Source organism: Tupaia chinensis, unplaced genomic scaffold, assembly GCF_000334495.1.
Source record: "Tupaia chinensis unplaced genomic scaffold, TupChi_1.0 Scaffold000359_1, whole genome shotgun sequence".
NCBI lineage: Eukaryota > Metazoa > Chordata > Mammalia > Scandentia > Tupaiidae > Tupaia > Tupaia belangeri.
In genome coordinates, this window is record NW_006159855.1 from 2,254,662 (window position 1) to 2,268,894 (window position 14,233).

The 14,233-nt window shown below is 43.8% G+C and overlaps 1 protein-coding gene across 2 annotated transcripts in view; it reads right to left on the reverse strand.

Moving 5' to 3' along the window:
- Window positions 1-14,233, reverse strand: part of IQGAP1 (IQ motif containing GTPase activating protein 1) — a gene marked incomplete at its 5' end in the record, with an annotated part of 98,969 nt that overhangs the window by 37,674 nt on the left and 47,062 nt on the right. Inside the window, 10 exon segments of one of the 2 annotated variants that reach the window (XM_006152837.2) lie at window positions 538-701; window positions 2,290-2,414; window positions 2,988-3,148; window positions 3,335-3,498; window positions 4,810-4,894; window positions 5,675-5,838; window positions 8,131-8,215; window positions 9,854-10,032; window positions 10,575-10,688; window positions 12,471-12,538. In XM_006152837.2, coding sequence (XP_006152899.2) covers window positions 538-701; window positions 2,290-2,414; window positions 2,988-3,148; window positions 3,335-3,498; window positions 4,810-4,894; window positions 5,675-5,838; window positions 8,131-8,215; window positions 9,854-10,032; window positions 10,575-10,688; window positions 12,471-12,538 — 1,309 coding nt within the window. 2 annotated transcript variants of the gene reach the window in all.

Consider the following 14,233-nt stretch of genomic DNA (forward strand, 5'->3'; position numbering starts at 1 on the left):
AATTTAAAGAGACATAAGAGATGTGTCTGTGATGAACACAAGAAAGAACAAAAACCCAAATGTGTAAAACACTAGGAGTTCCTATGGGACCAGCAGTTGGCATAATGGCTATGTTGCTGGACTCCCATGTAGTCGACCGTGGTTCGAGTCTCGGACCCAGTGGCTTAAACTCATGCCAAGTGCATGTGTGTGCATGTCCAAGATCCCAAGAAGAGGATGGAGGAGAAGGGATTGCAGTGTGGCCATTCCTCCTAGGGGTAACTTCTCGCTTTCTGTCTCTCTGTCTCTGTCTTTCTGGCAAGCACACGTGCCCCATAGCAAAAACCTCTCAAAAAAAAAAATAAATAAATAAAGCAGTATGAGTTCCTGAAACGCAGTCCATAACCCTCATGCTTCTGTGTACCTCCAGTGCTCTGAATCTAAGGGTGCCCAGGAAGTATTCATTAAGTGATTCAAGAGGGCGATTCCAACCTGTGTCTTTGCTCTAGGACAGATGAAGTGCTCTGGTCAGAAAGGAACTCTTCCTGTGCCACTCACCTGGGCTTTCTCTCTCTTTGCTCTAATCAGTGTGTCCTGGTAATGCTGGGCCACTTCTGCAAGGACACCCTCAAGTTTAGCTGCAGGAATCTGCAGAGCCTGCAGAGTCTTTTGAGCATCGCCTTCATCCAGGGCTTCATTAATTAAACCAATGGCTAAAATTCCTACATAAAGAGATAAAAGGTTATTTTTAAATTAAGAAGTTATAGAAACAAATCCATCTTAAAATATTATTACCTACCCATAAATCCACCTGAGAGTAACCATGATTCACCTATTCATCTTAATGTCACCCATTAAGCAGCATTGTGTTCTTATAATGTAGTGTTTGTTTCATCTAAAGTAAATTCACTTGTACTCTATATGCCTACTGAAAGAGCAAGTCCTTCTGTTTTTATGTCGTCGTTGTTTTTCACTTTGCTATAGAGAAAGTGAGAAATCACCATCGCCCCCACCACCACCCCAGCCATCCCATAATCTTCTCACCACAATCCCTTTTCCTTCATTCTCCTTTAGGGATTTGGGCACATGCATACACATGCCCAGAGTGACTCTTTTTTTTAATTTTTTTTTTTGAGAGGTTTTTGCCATAGGGTGCGTGCGCTCGCCTGACAGACAGAGAGAGACAGAGAGACAGAAAGTGAGAAATCAACCCCCAGGGGAGATGGCCACGCCACAATCTCTTCTCCTCCATTCTCCTCTCAGGATCTTGGGCACATACACACACACGCCCGGCGTGAGTTTTAAGCCACCAGGTCCAGGACGCGAACCGTGGTCAACTACATGGGAGTCCAGTAACATAGCCATTATGCTAACTGCTGGTCCCTCCAGAGTGATTTTCAAGGTGCCAGGTCTGGGACTTGAACCTTAGAGCTAGCTATGTCGGATCCAGCATGCTAGCATTTTTAAATGCTCTAACTTGAAAGTAATGATGATTTTGATTAAACTAGCTTTATAGTATAGCTCTCATACATTCAAATGTGTAATCTAAACCATTCTTGATTCACAAAAAGTCAGAGGTCAAGGAATCTTCCATTTTTTTTGAGAGATTTTTGCTATAGGGCGCGTTTGCTCACCAGAAAGCAGAGACAGACAAAGAGACAGAAAGCGAGAAATCATCACCTAAGGGGGGATGGGCCACGCCGCAATCCTTTCTCATCCCTTCTCTCAGGATCTTGGGCATGTACACACACACGCCCAGTGTGAGTTTAAGCCACTGGGTCTGGGACTCAAACCACAGTCAACTACATGGGAGTCCAGTGACATAGCTACTACGCTAACTGCTGGTCCCTGGATCTTCAAATTATTAAAGGGGGCAGCAAGAACCCTCACATTTATAGCCAATTGATTCAGAAGTGCGGTAGCCTGGGAACCCCAAAGCTTGCAGCTGGTACTAAAGCCAGAGGAATCTTGTGGAGGACTGTGCCCTACATCTGTGCAATTTGACCAAATTCCAGGCAGTGTCAGAACTACTTGTTACAACAGAACTACTTGTTATAACTTGTCTTTCACAGTAACAGATCATTTTCAACTCATCTCCTGAAATATTCAGCTTTTATTAGGTACCTACCTAATTATACCAATTGCCTGGTACTATTCAGAACAGTATCCCATCTTACATTTTTGAGTTACACAGATACTTTTCAATGCTTCACCCAGCAACTGTTCCAGAAGTAATACTTAGAACCAGTTCCGGGAATCACCACCATCTTTAAGGATGACCTTATTTCGAGGAGCAGGAAGAGTACTCACGTTCATGTTCCTCTTGCACCACCAGGTTCACATGGTCCACACAGGCTTGGATGTCATTCCATGTAATAAAGTCATTGTTCTCTGCATGTGCCTGAGTTTTCAGTTTCATCAACTCATCCAGATACCTGTCCCAGTTCCCCAACAAAGAGAGAATGAAGCACAGCATTAAAAAAAACCAAACGAACCTTCAGGATTTTTACAGAGGACAGGAAAAAAGATGACTGAGGAGTCAAGTATTTGAGAAACAAAGATAGCTTGAAACAGTCTAGAGGCCATTTTGGGACAGAGGAGTTACCTTAGATAGAGTGAAAACATAAGGAAATTATTATTTATGCTCAATAGGCTGATATATAATCTAAATTCTAAGCAAGACTAACTCTAGAATCAGAAGCAGTAGCTCAACCCCTCTAAAGACAAGAAGAAAAATGACAGGTTAACAAATGGAGAAGGAATAATGGATCATCAACTCTTAGGGAAAACAATGATGTTGGAAAAGATTATCAACTGGGGTTAAAAACATCAGGTGAATGGCTAATGAGGAAGGAGACATTTTTACAGTGCAAAAGGTTATATAAAAAAAATGATGTGGGGGGGCTCATTAAGTCATAAAGCCTACAAAGAGAACAGGAGTGTAGGTACATGGAGGACAGAGGTAACAGCTATGTCATGGAGTCAGCCCATTCTCTCTGGGCACCCACCTTTGACAGTTCTCTTCCTCTATATTGGTGAGGCCTGTAACTGAGCTGCTCAACTGCTTCCACACTGTATTCATGTCTCCCGACTCCAAGGCCCTGTTGATTAGAGCCACCGATGATAACATCTCCACGGCGACAGAGAGCTCTGGGTGGGTGAGGCTATGCTGTACAGAAAGGGGCGGGGGGATAGTGAAGAAAGACACTTATATACCACAAGAGTTACAAGTTTGAAAAGCACTAGAAAGACTAAGTTTCTGGAAATAAAGTTCTATCTAACCACACTAAGAAGGGGGTATTAAGTTCATTTCGCCCCATTCTGCTCAGAAACGGGACAGGTCTGGTTAACTTACTTCAGGACTCTGTTGCTGCAGGGTGGCCAACTCCTTCTGATAAAGGTCAGCAGCAAATGGATACACCTGGGGCAGCTGGGCTTCAGGATTCATTAGCTCCAAAACGGTCTTCTCAGCAACACCCTTCTGGATGGCGGCATTAATTGCTGCCACTGCTGCCAACCCTGCGGGAAACAGGCGGTCAGAAATGCAGCGGGCTTAGGAGCGCTAAGGGGATGGAGAAGAAAGTTACATTCTGGGGACCAGCAGATGGTGTAATAGCTATTTCACTGGACTCCCAGGTAGTTGACCACAGTTCAAGTCCTGGATCCAGTGGCTTAAACTCATGCTGGGCGCGTGTGCATGCGTGCCCAAGATCCTGAGAGGAGACTGGAGGAGAAGGGATTGCAGTGTTGCCATCCCCTCCTGGGGTGGGGGGGGGTGATTTCTCGCTTTCTGTGTCTCTGGCGCGCACATGAGCCTTATAGCAAAAACCTCCCCCCAAAAAAGTTATTTTCTGTGGATAAACAATGACTTCTAGCGTGGAACTTCCATCTTTAAAAAGCAGCTTCCTTGGTAAGAAAGATGAACTGTAAGATATATGAACTGTATCTCAATAAAACTGTTTTTAAAAAGCTATCTCCTAACAGGTCTCCTGATCCACATTTTCTTTCCACTCACACCACTGCTACTCTCTAATAAAACATCTCTTCCTTCCCCTACAGCCTGGCAAATCAAATGCCAGCTTCTGTCATCACAGCTTTCCACTGTCTTTCAAGCTCTGTATCTTTCTCAACTCAGTTCAAAACATCTATCATTTTTCTTTTAGTTTTTTTCTTGTTTGGCCAAAGAGTGTATGTACTCACCTGAGAGAGAGAATGAGGGAGAGACAGAGAGAATGAAAGCACTCAATGGGGGATGATCATGCCACAATCTTTTTTCCTCCATGTCTCCCTCCTCCCAGGATTCTGGGCATACTTGCACATATGCCTGGTGTGTTGTTCAAGCCATGAAACTGGGATTTACACCATAACCAGTCATATGTAATCTAATCTGGTTATTCTGTGCTATGGGACCAGTCTTACAAAACGTTTATGCTGATCACTGTTCTTTTAATACATCTTCTGCCATTTGTACCTCTACCTCTGTTCCCCTCTCCTTCCCGCATATTGTCCCACCACAGTGACATGCTTCTCTCTCCTCTTTTACAGTCCAGGTTTCATCAATCCCTTGAGTCTGGCCTTCTCTGGTCATCTCCCTAACCAACCATGAAGTGCTTACTAGCCAAAGTGAGCCCACATTGCCACCAGCTCCTCAGCTGAAACTGCAGGAACCCAACTACCACCAGGAGTACCTGGGAGCGGATGATGGCTGGCAGGCTCAGGGTTGGGGGTGAGGGGCAACAGAAACTAACCTCTTGACTCTTCAGTGACATAAACCACAACCTGCCTCCCCTACTGAGCATTCAGCGGCCCCGCAGCTGAGCGGACTCTTACTTCTCTGATACTGCTGGGCAGCACTGTTCGCGGCTTCCACTCCAGCCTGCAGCTCCTCCTTCTGCAGGGGGTCAGACAGGCCACTCTGCGGAAAGCAAAGAATGTGTCTGTAAAGGTGAGTTGTGCTTATGCCTCCAGACCTGATGGTTCTCCTATCTCAACAGCAGTCACCAGGGACAGAGACACATCACACAGCCCAACTGGCAGTTCTAGCTAGAGCCAAAAACCCTTGCCAACTCTGGGACACAGCGACTTTCCAGATACCAGTTCATGTTAAAAAATATTTCATGGAATGCATCACAATGTTCTGACAGACATGCTCATAGCATCATTAGCACATAAATGCTGCTTACCCTGACCGGCACATGCTGGGAGCTTACCAAATGAATGCATGCCCTTATACAGACAAAAGAGAAAGCCCTTCGTGTTTGTTCGGAAAAGACCAAGGACAACGCCACACCATCTACCCTTACTGCACGGTAGTACTTTCCCAGGGTTGGCCTGAGGAAATCAGTGAGGTGCGGTTCTCCTTTGAGGTAGAAATTCTTGAAGCAAGAATGTTGAAAAGTTCAGGTTTTCTCAACAGGCTTTTATAGTCAGGGGGGAAAGGAGGATGGATGAAGTGAAGGAGTTGTGAAAGCTGGGAGGAGGCATATTTTTAATTATAAGAAAGAAGTCACAGCTCTAAAAGCAAAAGAGAGCCGAGTATCTTACCTGATGACAGTTTTTAAACTTATTTACATGCAGGAGAAAAAACGGATACAAGAGGGGAAAAAGGCAGTGTAAGTATCTATAAAAAAGCAGTGTGAGGTTCAGATGATGCACACCAGCTCCCGTAGCCTCAGCCTCTGGGCTGTGCTCTTACCTGTCTTTTCTGCTGCTTATCGCTCAGGAGCTGCTTCAGGTACCAGTCACTATTCTGCTGCTGCAGGCCTCGAAGTCCCAGAGCTGGGGACTGCAGGACCTTGAACAAGGCCAGTGCAGATCCCTGCTCTAAAGCCAGGTCGACATTTGCTAATGCAGAAAAGGCTGAGGAGGAGAGAAGGCAAAAAGCTTCAGAAAAAAAAAAATGTGTGAACATAACAATCTAAAATTCCAGATTTAGGGAAATAGAACCCAGCGAGTTTTTATCCTATAGTATCCCAGTATCTCAGAAGTGCAAGATCTTGGAATTAGAAGAGAACTTTGAAGTCATCAAGTCCAGAGTTCCCAGCCAGGCTGTTCATCAGACTTCATACATATTCCTGGGCCACACCAGGGTCTACCTAACAGCCTCCAGAAGTAGATAGTGGGGCACCAATACAGGGGGCAACAGAAGAGGCACCAATCCAGACCAGTACGATGATTAAATTTCCTCTAAAACACCACGTAATTGTCCAGATTACTAAACAGGAGAAAAATATCTCTCATAGCAATTTACTACATCTTCAGACAATTCTATTTTTTAAAAAAAGTTTTTTTTAAAAGCTCTCACCCTAGGATTCACTGACTCCACCCAGACCCCCTTCCAACTCTTCACTAAGTCTTAGCCCCTTCAACCATTTTTTAATTCTTTTTTTTTTTTTTTTGAAGTTTTTGCTATAGGGCTCATGTACTTGTTGGAGAGAGACAAAGAGAGAAAGGGAAAGTGAGAAATAATGCACCTTGTTAGGGGAGAGGGGGTGATCACACTGCAATTCTTTCTCTTTCATTCTCCTCTTTAGATTTTGGGCACACACATATACACACCCAGTGTGATTTTTAAGCCGGTGGGTCTGGGACTCAAACCACGTAGTTGGCCACGTGAGATTCGGTTGTTGTTAATCACCGTCCCACTGTTTGGCCCTAACTATTTCTTAGACAGCATCATTTTGAATCCATTCATTGTCTTAATTATCTCCTGAACATGGGACTGTGCCTAGGGAACCAAACACCACATGGCGGACCACAGTTCAAATCCCAGCCCTGGCAGCTTGAAAAATACACTAGGCACATGTGATGAGCACCCCACATCCTCATGGGATGTTGAAATGGGACAGGATGGTAGCACGACCATGGCCCACTATGGGAGTGGGGGGGAGATGCTTCTCCCTTGTCTGTCTCCCTGGCAAGCACACAAGCGCTCTGGCAAATAGAAAAGGAAAGAAAGAAAAAATCTTAGATAAAAATATCTAACATAAGTAAATTACTGCAAAAATAACAAATAGAACCATACACTGAAATGATCAGTATAAATAATGTTATAAAGAATTTATGGGGGGGTCAGCAGGTGGTAAGGTGCTTAAGTCACTGATCTTCCACATGGCCAACCACAGTCCAAGTCCTGGACCCAGCTACTTGAAAATCACTCCAGGCACACATGCACGTGTACCCAAGATCCTAAAAGGAGAACAGAGAAGGGACGGGAGCATAGCCATCCCCTTGGGGGTGATTTCTCACTTTCACTCTCTCTGTCTCTCTCCAGCAGTGCACATGGCCTATGGCAAAAACCTTTTTAAAACATCATGTTTCACTCTCTCTGTCTCTCTCCAGCAGTGCATATGGGCTATGGCAAAAACCTTTTTAAAAAATCATAAAAAGGGGGCCCAGCAGTTGGCATGAAGGCTATGTCGCTGAATTCCCATGTAGTTGACCACAGTTCAAGTCCCAAACCCAGTGTCTTAAACTCACACTGGGCACGTGTGTGTGTGTGTGTGTGTGTGTGTGTGTGTGTGCCTAAGATCCTGAGAGGAGAATGGAGGAGAAGGGATTGCAGTGTGGCCATCCCCCCTGGGGGGTGATTTCTCGCTTTCTGTCTCTCTTTCTCTGTCTTTCTGGTGAGTGCATGCGCCCTATAGCAAAAACCTCTCCAAATAATAATAATAATTAAGAATAAAAGGAAAATAAATTTTTCAAAAAGTGTGTAACACAAGGTGAAAAAGTGAAACTAGACAAAAAGACCAGTTCAGACACTACTGGAGAGGACGGAGTGGAGGGTTTAATGGAGGGCAATGATAGGGAAACAGAGACACAGAAACACAAATGACTTTAATGGTCCCTTGGGACTGGCAGGTGACATGGTGGTTAAAGGCACTGGATTCCCACATGGCTGACTGTGGCTCGAGTTCCAGACCTGGTGGCTTGCTTTCTTGGTTTCCCCTTCTCTCTCTCTGTCTCTCTATGGTCAAATTAAAAAATAACAATAATAAATGGAATTAAACAAATAAATAAGCAATAGTTGCTAAATAAATTCTCTAGTGTCTGAAGTGATTAAATTAAACCAGGTCCTAATTCTAGGAACAGATCAACATTCATGAGGTCCCGTAATGTCCCCATAGGTGCCTGACTCAGGAGCGCACTTACTATTGACTTTGTTGACATTGCCTTGGATCTCAGCTTGAGTGAGCAGCTCCTCATAAACATCTCTTTCTCTCTCAGAGTTTTCTGTCTGAGGATGAATAAAAAGCATAATTCAATTAGCTCGGGTCTCTAAGAACCACGGAAAGACATTCGCATTCTTCCCTGACCAAAACAGAACCAAGAGTGAGTATGGGTGTGGCTTAAAATTACTTATAAAGAAAAATGCAGAATATTACAAGACTGCAACTGAAAACATGAAAAGCAGGCCCATCTGTTAATAACAGGCAGGGGGTTCTTCCAGAGCTGGGTAAGAGAAGGAAGCACTGTCCGAGCCCTGCTCTACTTGCTTATGAGGCAGCCAGGCTGAAAGCCCCCATCCTTGCCCAGACCTGAGCAGGACGGGCACAGCCATTTAGAAAGCCCACCTTGGAGCCCTGCACTGGCACACGGGCAGAGGCCTAGCAGTAGCCACTTGCCTGCAGGCCAGGGTGGCACCACTTAGGAGATTAAATTCTCTGCTCTGTGGTAAGAAATACAAAGACTAGGGGCCGGCAAGTGGCGCGGTGGTTAAAGGTGCTGGACTCCCACATGGGTGACCACGGTTAAAGTCTCAGACCTGGTGGCTTGCTTTCTCACTTCCTCTCTCTCTCTCTGTCTCTCTCTGATCAAACTGAAAAATAATAATGATAATAATAATAAAGTTAAATAAAATAATTCTTAAAAAAAAAAAAGAAATACAAAGACTGTTCTGATAATGGGTTTGCTTCCATTTCATCATTTGGACACATGTCCAAAAAATAAGAGACATTTCAATTGCTAATTTCTACACAGGGTGAGTAAGCTTGTGTGAAGTCTTAAATGAGAGTCTCAGCTTTATTTTTCTCAAGTCGGACTCATTCGACTAACATCCATACATCTGTAACAACAGTACATAAATATTCACCCCAGAGAAGGTGAGAAAAGAGAGGGTTCTATAACTACTGACAGGTCATCTTTCAAAAGGGCACTAACAGTTTGTAATTGCCAAGCTCTAGAACTTTATCTGCACAAAATTTAAGAAGAAAAGAGAATCAAAATGGGTCTAATAACAAGACTACATACTCGGGGTCTTCAAAAAGTCTGTGGGAAACACATCATTATGAAAAAAATTATACATGGATTTCAAAACATTTTTTGTACCAAAGTAAACTTATCTTTAATTCCCCTTTCCATGTACTTTCTGAAGTCTCCTTGTACCTGAATAAAAAGGTCAACTATAGCGCTAGTAAATGGATTGGTAGTTGCCTGAGGTCAGAGCTGGGAGTAAGGGAAAAGTAGAGACTGATGCAAAAGGGCACTCAGGAACGCTGGGGGGTGGTGGTGAAATGACTATATACACTATCAAAACTCATCAAACTACACATTTAAAATTGGTGAATTTTAGTTTATATAAATTACGACTCAATAAAAGTGACATTTAAAATGAAGTCACATAAAACAATGAAAGAATATAACCCAATTAGAAAGAACAGATGTTTGGGGCCAGCAGGTGGCATGGTGGTTAAGGCGCTGGAATTCCCACATGGCTGAGCACAGTTCGAGTCCCAGACCTGGCGGCTTGCTTTCTCACTTTCCCTCTCTCTGTCTTTCTCTGGCAAAGCGCATGTGAAATAATAATAACAAATAAATAAAATAATTCTTAAAAAAAAAAAAAGAAAAAACGAACGAACAGATGTTTCACCTTTACCCTGTTTTTAGCGTTGGTCATTTTGTCCTGCTTGGCCTGGTAAAGCACATCCTGGTAAGTAGACGCCAAGGGCTCCTCCAGGTTTACAAGCATGGCGTTGGGATTTTTCAGAGCTGTGAATGTCTCGGCTGGAATCCTACGGTCAATAGCTTCATTAATAGCAATAACAGCAGCATGCACTGAAAAAAAGTAAAGCATAGAACACTGAAATCATGTAGTAAAGGATGCACGTCACACCTGCCGAACGTTGCACATACCCAGTACAGAGACAGGCTCCTTTTCATAACAGAGAAAACAACTGGGCTTGGGGAAAAGGTCCCCTGGGTCCTCTGGGTCCCTTCCATATGATGCATAAAGCTGCACGTCTTCTACCACAGTAGTGTGCTGAATTTGGACTGTCCCAGGGAAATACTCATAAGACAGCCTTGCAAGGAGCGTTTGCTATGAAGATATGCACCCTTAACTACCGAGTAAATATAAACAAAAAACAAAACTCAAAAATGCACTGAAATGTAAGACTTACTTCTTAAGTGATTTTAATCATAATAAATCATTGGTTTCTATAGATAACAATAGCATAGAACAGCAGTGCTTAAAACTAGACCTACGGGCAAACCTTGCTGGCAAAATTTCATAATGTCCAAGATCATCACTGGAGTATCAATTACTGGAAATGAGAGCAATAATCCCACTTGAACACATAACATTTCTCTCCTCTTACATGCAGCTTCGTCCACTGACAGCTCATTAGCCAGGATCCCCCCGATCTTGCTGAAGGCAGGCATCTGGATCCCATACTTCTCCAGCTCAATCTTCATGTTATTGATTTCTTCTTCTACAGAAGAGAGTTAAGACCCAGTCCGACAAGTTAAGCATCTTTCCATGATTCAGAAAACCGATTCCTCAACTATAAAATGGGATAAAATGGCTTCTATTTCTCAAGATTATTACAAGGCCTTGAAAGAGATAATACATGTGAAGTACTTAACACAGTACCTGATACACAAAATGCATTCGATAAAATAGTTAACTATTATTATCATTGTCATCATCAAAGGCATCAACAATACCTATAAGGTCAGAAGGCTCTACAGGAAACAGTTTTTCAAAACTGCCACTTATGGCATTTCCTGCAATGAACTTATGAATGGAGAAGCTTCAGAGGGAGCTTAGTAACAAGTAAATCACTAACTAGTCAGTTATCTCAGTCTTGCTGCTGCTGGACAACTTTATTTCTAAGGCAGAAAGCCAAATGATAAAGAAAACAACGTGTAAGGTTTGGCCTCTGCCCCCGGTCTGCTGAACAACTTCCCTGGAAGGAAAAATATCACAGATAAACGCTTCACTACCAATTTTAAAAACTCTCAGATTCACAAAATAATCAGCCATTTGAAAGATTTGAATCTATCTCATCCTTATCCAATATTACCACTGTGTTTTTCTCCACAAGTTCCCATCTCTTCAAGCACTGGCTTATAGTAAATGCACACAGAGACACCCACCCATATAAGCTTAATTATTTTTTGAGACATTTTTGCTACAGAGCATGTGTACTTGTCAGAGAGGCAGAAAGAGACAGAGAGACAGAAAGCAAGAAATCACTCCCCCGCCCAGGGGGGATGGCCACACTGCAATCCCTTCTCCTCCACTCTCCTCTTGGGATCTTGGGCACACACGCACACACACCCGGTATGGTTTCTTTTTTTTTTTTTTTAAATTTTTTTTATTTACTTACTTAGAGAAAGACAAAGAGAGAGAGGGAGAAAGTGAAAAAGCAAGCCATCAGGTCCAGGACTCGAACCACAGTCGGCCATGTGGGAGTCCAGCGCCCTTAACCACCATGCCACCTGCTGTTCCCCATTGTGTTTTAAGCTGCCAGGTCCAGGACTTGAACCATAGTTAACTACGTGGGAGTCCAGCGACATAATCATCACGCCATCTGCTACTCCTGGCTTAAATTTTTTTTTTTTTTGAGAGGTTTTCGCTATAGGGCACGTGCGCTTGCCAGAAAGACAGAGAGAGACAGAGAGACAGAAAGCGAGAAATCACCCCCCCAGGGGGGATGGCCACGCCACAATCCTTTCTCCTCTCCGGACCTTGGGCACGCGCGCCTGGCGTGAATTTAAGACACTGGGTCCGGGACTCAAACCACGATCGACTACATGGGAGCCCAGCGACATAGCCATTATGCTAACTGCTGGTCCCCCTGGCTTAAATTTTAAAATTACAAAATTATCCTTTTTGCGTTATCTCACTCCCACTCTCCCCTTCTTCTGCCCACAACAGGGGCTTGCTAGAAAGGAAAGGGAAAGACCATTTGGAAGCTTTCGTCGACAAACATGATATTTACATGTTTTCTATAATATATTCTATGTTCCTCATATTCCTGATTTACATGTAAGAAAATGGAGACTCGTTAATCACGTCCATGAGAACAGAGCCTGAAATTCCAACACTAGTGTTCTTTCTACCACGCTAGGAGAAGCAAGTTCAACGTTTCTTTTATCTCTGTTGTCAGGTATTTTTTTAAACCCTGGGTCTTTAAAATGGATACTGCGGACTCTCTAAGCTATTTCTACCTAAATCAAGCATTTCCTGCCAGGTCTGTAACTCTTACCTGTGAAGTCAACCTTTCCATACAGGTCTTGAATCTGAGGAGCCAGGCCGAGTTTGAACAGGTACAAACTAGAAGACACAACACGCAGAGTTAGGGAGGCCTCTCGGCTGCAGAGAGCTGCCTAGCTGCTGCTCTGGGACTGCGGGGATAATCGGCATAAAGAATTGAAACAACACACTATGAACAAAATATTCCACTTCACAGTTACAATACTTTACCTCAGTGTCTTCATTTTTTTTCCTCTTATGTTATTGGTGTTTTTTGTTTTTAGGCTTATGTCATAGGGTATGTGCACTCAGCAGGTAGAGACAGTGAGAGAGAAAGTGAGATATCACCCCCAGGGGGATGGCCATGCCACAATCCCTTCTCCTCCATTTTCCTCCTAGGATTTTAGGCACACATACGCACTCAGTGTGATTTTCAAGCCTTCAGGACTGGGACTCAACTGCAGTAATTTATGTGGGAGAGGTTTTTGCTATAGGGTGCGTGCGCTCGACAGACTGAGAGAGACAGAGAGACAGAAAACGAGAAATCACCCTCCAAGGGGGGGGGGGTGGCACAACAACAAGCCCGTCTCCCGGCCACACCGCAATCCCTTCTCCTCCATTCTCCTCTCAGGATCTTGGGCACACACGCACATGCGCCCAGGGTGAGTTTTAAGCCACCAGGTCCGGGACGTGAATCACAGTCGACTACATGGGAGTCCAGCGACATAGCGATTACGCTAACTGCTGGTCCCATCATTCCGACTACATCATTAGGAAAACACTGTTAACCCTTTATCTGCATTTCAGAGAATTTGAGGGTCTGCGGCCCAGATTGTAATGCCGAGAAGTGACTGTAGAGCGAGCACAGCTGAACCCTGCCAGCGTAGCCCCTGTGCCTGCCAGGTTCCAATACTGGTTGTACGTAACACCTCTACAAGGTTATCAATGCAGACACTTAGTCGCAGTACTCAGAATTCATCTGATTTGGGCTCAGGCATATACGTCTGAATTTGATATACGTTCAATATGAGATATCCACGAGTGCCCAGCTATGTTCATTCTTTAGTTTTATGCTGAGCCCAGTGATATCGTGGATCCAGCACATTTGATCAAGAAACAAGAGACAATAGGTTTCTTACTGACCAATATTATACATACACTCATATACGCACTTAACATTTATTTAAGCACAATACAAGGTGTTTTTTTTTTTTTTTTTGAGAGATTTTCACTGTAGGGCGCGTGCGCTCGCCAGACAGACAGAGAGAGACATAGAGACAGAAAGCGAGAAATCACCCCCCAGGGGGGATGGCATGCCACAATCCCTTCTCCTCCATTCTCCTCTCGGGATCTTGGGCACGCACGCACACGCGCCCGGCGTGAGTTTTAAGCCACCGGGTCCGGGACACGAACCGCGGTCGACTACGTGGGAGTCCAGCGACATAGCCATTACGCTAACTGCTGGTTCCCCAAGGTGTTTTATTAAAAGAGCAGCCTGAGCAAAGAAATCTCATGTTCCTGTCCTAATCACTTCTATCATCCTCTTTACTATGGCCATGTAGCAAATTCGCTAAATATTAATACTTTACTACAATACACTATAAAAACAACCCCCATCCCATCTTATCCTCCCTCAAATTCATTAACCTTTTCCTTCCAGTTTAGTACCTTGTCAATCGTAAGAGCTGGGGACTTGAAATTAAGTCATCTTCCAAATTTACCATGAAACTGTGAGGTCCCTATCATATTTGTGTTAGCATAATGAACAAATGGCTT